The sequence below is a fragment of the Palaemon carinicauda genome, chromosome 29 (genome assembly GCF_036898095.1).
Source record: "Palaemon carinicauda isolate YSFRI2023 chromosome 29, ASM3689809v2, whole genome shotgun sequence".
In the NCBI taxonomy this organism is placed as follows: domain Eukaryota; kingdom Metazoa; phylum Arthropoda; class Malacostraca; order Decapoda; family Palaemonidae; genus Palaemon; species Palaemon carinicauda.
The window spans coordinates 48362901-48370400 of record NC_090753.1 but is presented as its reverse complement, the minus strand read 5'-3'; the positions used below and the strand labels follow the sequence as shown (position 1 = coordinate 48370400).

General features: G+C 37.5%; 1 protein-coding gene across 1 annotated transcript in view; it reads left to right on the top strand.

Moving 5' to 3' along the window:
* LOC137622558 (uncharacterized) overlaps positions 1-6690 on the top strand; it is a 7574-nt gene extending 884 nt beyond the window's left edge. The window contains exons 2-4 of the mRNA XM_068353162.1: position 1; positions 73-348; positions 6249-6690. The exon at position 1 is cut by the window's left edge and continues 286 nt beyond it. Coding sequence (XP_068209263.1) covers position 1; positions 73-348; positions 6249-6481 — 510 coding nt within the window. The 3' untranslated portion in view covers positions 6482-6690. The remainder of the gene's footprint in view (positions 2-72; positions 349-6248) is intronic.
* Positions 6691-7500: the final 810 nt, after the last annotated feature.

Here is a 7500-nt window from a genome sequence, read left to right as displayed (position 1 = left end):
GGTGTGGCTGGAGGAGTTGCTCTCATGGAACTGCTGGAGCTGTTGGAGGCTTCGATCATGTAGGAGGCGCAGGTGTGGCTGGAGGTGCTGGAAGTCTCCATGCTGCTGGTTCAGGTGTTGGAGGAGCTGGTTCTTTTGGAGGTGCAGGGGCTTTTGGAGGAGTTGACCATCTTGGTGCTGGTTCTGTTGGAGGCACGAGTGGAGTAGGCCATCTTGGAGGAGTTGGTGGTTCTCTTGGAGGTGCAGGAGTTGTTGGAGGAGTTGACCATGTTGGAGGTGGTTCTCTTGGAGGTGCAGGAGTTGTTGGAGGAGTTGACCATGTTGGAGTTGGTTCTGTTGGAGGCGCAGGTGGAGTGAGCCATCTTGGAGGAGCTGGTGTTGGATCTGTTGGTCATGGTGTAGGTTCTGGTTTTCCTGGAAGCACCGGTGTTGTTGGAGGAACTGGTATTGTTGGAGGAGGAAGTGTTGGTGCTGTGGGCGGAGTCAGCACTGATTACAATCCAGATCACTACCCAGACATCGTTCCCAGGATTTCCTTTCCAGACCTCCTACCCTGGAAAAGGATTCGGAGGATGTGCCAACTGGTGCCCGCAGCTCCGTCCAGAACAACTACTACTGCTGCACAAGAACTTCCTACAAGGGATAATTCTCTTGATTGAAATTTTTTGTTCTTCTTTTAAAATATTCACAGATAAATTAAAATAATTCCTGTTATATTGTTTTTTCTTTTCCACTGCTTTATGTCCAGTGATGAGAAAAATGAAAATCTAAAATGTAAAGAATGAGATATAATATAGAGGAGATGATAAATTAAATGGAAAAGAAATTTAAGTAGAAAGCAAAATAGGTTAGGAAGTAGATTGTTGGTTGGTAAAAACATTGAAAAAATATTGACATTAAACAAAAAACATTAACAAGAATTGATACAAAATGATAATAAATATATCTATACCAGAAGACCTGATATATTGAATGTAAAGAAACACATTCTCTTTTCAAACAGTAGAGAGACTGCTGAATAGATTATGTAAAAAAGATACTCAATCTCACCAAAATTAAAGAGAGAGAGAGAGAGAGAGAGAGAGAGAGAGAGAGAGAGAGAGAGAGAGAGAGAGGAGAGAGAGAGAGAGAGAAGCAATTCTGAACCACATTCCTCACACCATCATTCTTCAATTGAATTAACTAAAAGAAGTATGACTTGCAACTTTGATTCAATGGAATTCTTAAGGCTGAGTATTTGCCGACCCTGTAATGAATGAATGTTGAGAAGTTACTTGATATGATCCCCGGGAGAAAGTGTGTGCATATGTAAGACTCTGGCTTATCTGCTGGCTCATATAGCCAGATTTATTCTTCCAGAACAGATCTCATGATGCCATTCTCATTACCATCAAACTTCCAGAGCTAAGTTGCGTCCACTCAGGTTTGTCCTTCGGCAAATGCAGACAGGAAAGGCCATGAAGCCTGATTTCGAAATATATTTATCAATGTATCATTCAATGACAGATATTTTTGGCCTCTTGCTTGCGTGTGGCTCAGCTTGAACAGACATCGTTTTGCCACCACGAACATCTATTACCTTGTCAGGGGATAATACTCCTGGCATTATACATTTTCTAGTTTTTTTCTTTTTTTTCTTTTTTTTATCAATGTAGTTCTTATGAAAGAATTGATTGGGTTAAAGGAAGATTATTCTTGCTTTATTGTTTATTGTTATACACACAGGCCCAACTGCACTCATACATACACATATATATTTAGTATGTATATGTATATATATATATATATATATATATATATATATATATATATATATATATATATATATATATTATGTGTGTATATATATATATATATACATATATATATACATATATATATATACATATATATATATATAATATATATATATTTATATATATATATATATATATATATATATATAGTATATAGATATATATATATATATATATAATATATATATATATATATATATATATAGATATATATATATATATATATATATATTTAATATATATATATATATATATATATATATATATATATATATACAGTGTATATGCATACATACAATATAACTATATGCCTATCTACCGTATCTATCAATAAGAATATATACTAATGAACACTGAGGATACTGTTTTGCACGTTACTCAAAGTAAAAGAAATCTCTCAGACCTTATTCCAATAAACATGACGTCTTTTATGCGAGACCTTTCCCAGAACATCGTTGGTATGATAATTTCGAGTTGGAGAACTAGTCCGAAATACCTTTGATTTTAATGGAAACTATTCATACTTCATTGGTGATCGAACTTCTACTATGGTCTTCCACTGTCTTGGGTTAGAGATCTCTTGCTTGAGGGTACACTCAGGCGCTCCATCTTGTTTCTTCTTTCTCTTTTTATTTTGAAATTTTTATAGGTTACATAAGAAAGATTTATTTTAATGTTATTGTTCTTAAACTTCTCTTGTAGTTTATTTTCTTTCCTCACTGGGCTATTTTCCCTGTTGGAGCCTTTGTGCTTATAGCATCCTGCTTTTCCATCTAGGGTTGTAGCTTAGCAAGTAATAACAGTAATGATAATCTATTGTTTCTATCACCGCTTGTACAGGACTGCTAAACATGTGGGGATATTCGTAGTAATGACCGACCCCAATCTCTGTAATAGATACCCATTTATTATCTCTTCTGGAAATCTTATTATAGGTATTTATGAATTAAGGTCTATTGACCTTGGCAAAGGACTGCTAAGGTCTGTTTCTAGATCCTTCAACACCTCTAACCCATTCAATCGAACGACGTTGTAGATGAATCGATGGGTGTATGGAATTTTCGTCATAAGACCCAGCGTTGGGCTAGGGAGGCCATTCAGTGCTGAAATGCATCTGTATGGAAACCACGAGAGATTTACTAGGATGCTGATAGTGAATAAAAGTAAAAAGAAAGATGGAAGAAAGGAAGCGAGAACAGACATTAAGTAGAAGAGAGGATGCCAATCGGGTGAATAAAATCTGAGAGAGCATCTTGTAACATTTTTCCCTTCTTTTGTGACAGAAATCCAATCTTCAGACAATTGAAAGTTTATTTCCAGGAGCAGATTATTATTATTATTATTATTATTATTATTATTATTATTATTATTATTATTATTATTATTATCATTTCCAGGAGCATATCTACTCTATTCTATCTGTATTCCTTAAATGTTTGTTTCGGGATAAGGTTATATGGATTATTTTCATTTTACTTTGCTGAAAAATTGTGAAATAGGAAATAATTGATGGTATGACTGAGTCGTGTTTTCCTTAGAAAATATTCTTTCTACTGTAATTCTCTCTCTCTCTCTCTCTCTCTCTCTCTCTCTCTCTCTCTCTCTCTCTCTCTCTCTCTCTCTCGATCATAAGCAATTACGTTTTTTTATTAAATAACTTCTTATTAGGAATTTTCTTAAATATTAACTAATATAATCCTTTGTTACAATATCCACTGAGGGAATTCTCAAGTACATCACGAAACAGTTGTCTGAGTCTCGAGCAATTCACCTGAACTGCCTGAGTAAGTATAAGAGAGATTACTTGGGTGCCATATGTGGATGAGATCATAGCGAGGGGTAGATGGAGATGGTTTGGGCATGCTCTTCGAACTCCCCAAGAGAGATTAATTCACCAAACTTTAGTTCAACTAGGCTCCACAAGGCACTAGAAAGTTGGAAGGCCCAGGCCTACATGGCTGAGGACTATGAATTGTGAAGTAGGATATGATGAATCTGGAAATATTAAATTAAAAGCTGAAGATAGAGACTACTGGCGAAATCTAACCGAGGCCCTTTGCGTCAATAGGCGTGGGAGGAGATGATGATGACTCGAGTAAGTTTTCCTGATCAGCATCATCTAATGGAGAGAAATGTCACAATGGAATAACTTAAATTAGTGACAATCTGCTTTATGCAGAAACAACTTTTATTTTGAATAAAGCATAAGAAGAATGAAGGTTAATTATATCGTTATGCTAGTGATCATAGTGTGAGAAACATTACATAAGTTAATATTTTGGGATAATTTCCTGATAAAAAGAAATTTGATCCAAGACGACGCTGCTGATGATCAAGACTTAGAGAGAGAGAGAGAGAGAGAGAGAGAGAGAGAGAGAGAGAGAGAGAAGAGAGAGAGAGAGAGAGAGAGAGAGAAGAGAGAAGAGTGTGATGAACCGTGAAATATAAAGACGTATTGCAATTATGATTTTGAAAATCTTATCTGATCATTTTAACATTCCCAATCGAGGTATTCCCCCATTGCAAATCGGTGGCCAGGCTGGGTCCTCCTCTGTCCTTTGTCCGCGAAAAGACCTAATTAGATCCAGGTAATCAGTGAATCATAGAATGAGTGTGCATTCTTATAAAGGAATTATTTTCGTTAATTCCATTTGGAGACGTTCAAGATTCAAAATTTCTATTTAACGGAATTTAGGTTTTGTTAAGCTTCCAAAAGTTTAAAAATCAAGGTTTTTCTCTTTTACTTCCTTAAATCCTTTTTAAACACTCTTACTGTAATCATCTACTTTTGTTGGTTTCTCTTTTCTTTGGTCTCCACTTAACTCGATGATAATAATAATGAGGGAAATTAATATATAATTAATAATAAATTGAGATAAATAAGTGAATTTCAAAGGGGGTTTTATCATAACAAATAAAAATTAAGGAGGAGGAAACAGCCACGTACAAGCAAATAATCATTTAATTTCATGATGATGAAAAAGAAAAAACTTACTAATACTGTAAGTCAAAAATAACAAGAAATCACCATTCTTCATAGTTTATATTTATGACTGGCTTAATAAATCATTTTTCTTCGGCCGACGTCAGGATTGAGAATTTCCCACCGAGCAATTCTCGGAACATCGCGAAACGAACGTCACAGATCGTCAGCGTCCACATTTTCTATTCTTACGTGACTCTTTTATGTTGATTATAACGGTTAAATAAGTAAGAATTACGATAGAAATTACTTGAAAGCAATCAGATCATTGTTATGAAATTGAAACTATGGGTCGAAGAGAACATTACTGGTTTTTTTCCAAACGTGTCCTGAAGGTGAGGTCTCCTCCAGTCAATGTGGCATCGTCGCTGCTTTCGCTGGGCGTCACAAGAGTGGGGTTCGCCATATAAGATGGGCCCAAGAACTTCTTGTAAGCAGACTTCACTGCACGGTAAAGCAGAAAAGGTAAGATGATGTATTCAAGAATGTTATCTCTCTCTCTCTCTCTCTCTCTCTCTCTCTCTCCTCCTCTCTCTTCTCTCTCTCTCTCTCTCTCTCTCTCTCTCTCATATTAGCATCTTTCTGCACTACCTACAATATCTAAGAAATAGTATTTTTCCCTATGAATCTAGTAACTAGATTTAATACCAAAATTACTACTACGGTTATTACCTTCGCCTGTCTACATACTGTAACTAAGATATTTTTTCCTATAGATCAGTTATTTTATTCATTTATTTTACCTGATTGAAATTTAAGAGGTTGAGGTGATCCATCGAATCTACCATCATTATATATACAGATTATATAGTATATATGTATATATAGAGACATACATCAAATTAATATTTAGTTTTTCCAATTCCTTTTCTAATTCTAAATGACACTTTTTTTCCTTCTAGATGATTGGGCAAAACCGCTTTTGTTGTGGCACTGACCCTGTCCTTGGCAGTGGCCCTTCCAGGAAGACCCTCCCAATATTACCAATCTCCTACAAAAGGATCAGGATCTGGAGGAGCACCCTTTGTGCATGGAAGTGGAGGTGGCCTTGGAGGGGTCTGGTTCTGTTGGAGGAGCAGGCTCTGTTGGGAGTGTAGGTGGAGTTGGAGGTGGAGGTGTTGACCACTTGGGAGGAACAGGCTCTCTTGGGGGTGTAGGTGGAGTTGGAGTTGGAGGGTGTTGACCTATTGGGAGGAGCAGGTGTTCTCGCTGGTGGTGCAGGAGTGGGTGGAGGAGTTGGCTCTCATGGAACTGCTGGAGCTGTTGGAGGCTTCGATCATGTAGGAGGCGCCAGGTGTGGCTGGAGGTGCTGGAAAGTCTCCATGCTGCTGGTTCAGGTGTTGGAGGAGCTGGTTCTTTTCAAGGTGCAGGGGTTGTTGGGGGAGTTGATCATCTTGGAGTAGGTTCAGTTGGAGGCACAGGTGGAGTAGGCCATCTTGGAGGAGCTGGTGGTTCTTTTGGTAGTGCAGGAGTTGTTGGAGGAGTTGACCATGTTGGAGTTGGTTCTGTTGGAGGCACAGGTGGAGTGAGCCATCTTGGAGGAGCTGGTGTTGGATCTGTTAGTCATGGTGTGGATGCTGGTTTTGCTGGAAGCACTGGTGTAGTTGGAGGTACTGGCCTTGTTGGAGGAACTGGTGTTATTGGAGGAACTGGCATTGTTGGAGGTGGAAGTGTTGGTGCTGTGGGCGGAGGTCAGCACTGATTACAACCCAGATCACTATCCAGACATCGTTCCAGGATTCCCCTTCCAGACCTCCTACCCTGGAAAAGGATTCGGAGGATGTGCAAACTGGTGCCGCAGCTCTGTCCAGAACAACTACTACTGCTGCACAAGAACTTCCTACAAGGGATAATTCTCTTGACTGAACATTTTTGTTATTTCTTTTATAAGATTTCACGGATGAATTAAAATCATTCCTGTTATATCGTTTTTTCTTTCCCATTCTTTCATTTCCAGTGTTGAGAAAATAAAAATGTAAAAGGTAATGAATGAGATATGATATGAGGGAGATGAGAAATTAAATGGACAAGCTATTTCATTTGGAAGCGAAATAGTGAGGCAGTCGAAATTTTGGTCGATAAAAACATTTAAGAATATTTTTGACATCAAACCAAAAACAGTGACAGGAATTAATATAAGCATAAGACCTAATTTACTGAAACTAAAGAAATACTTTCTCTTCTCTAGCAGTTGCTTGAGAAAATTCCAAAGATCCATATTATACCTCTCTTTCCCTTTCAAAACGGTCTCTAGCAGTGCTGGCACCTGGCTGGCCTAACCTAAACCATATACACCAGGCGAATATTTTTATATTTTGAATTAAGTGTATGTCTCAAGGGGTTAATTACTGCAATGTAATTGTTCATTGGGCTACTTTCCTCTGGGTAAAAGTAGGAGAGACTCTCTAGTTATAGTAGGTACCTCTTGTAGGAGAATGACACTCCAAAATCAAACCATTCTTCATTAGTCTTGGGTAGTGCCGTAGCCTCTGTCCCATGGTTTTCCACTGTCTTGGGTTAGAGTTCTCTTGCTTGAGGGTGCACTCGGGCACGTTGTTCTATTTCATTTCTCTTCCTCTTGTTTTTATTACGAGATTATAGTTTATATATGAAAGATCCAATTTGATGTTATTACTGTTCTTAAAATATTAATTATGATCATTTATTTATTTCCTTGTTTCTTTTCCTCGATGGGCTATTTTTCCCTGTTGGAGCCCATGG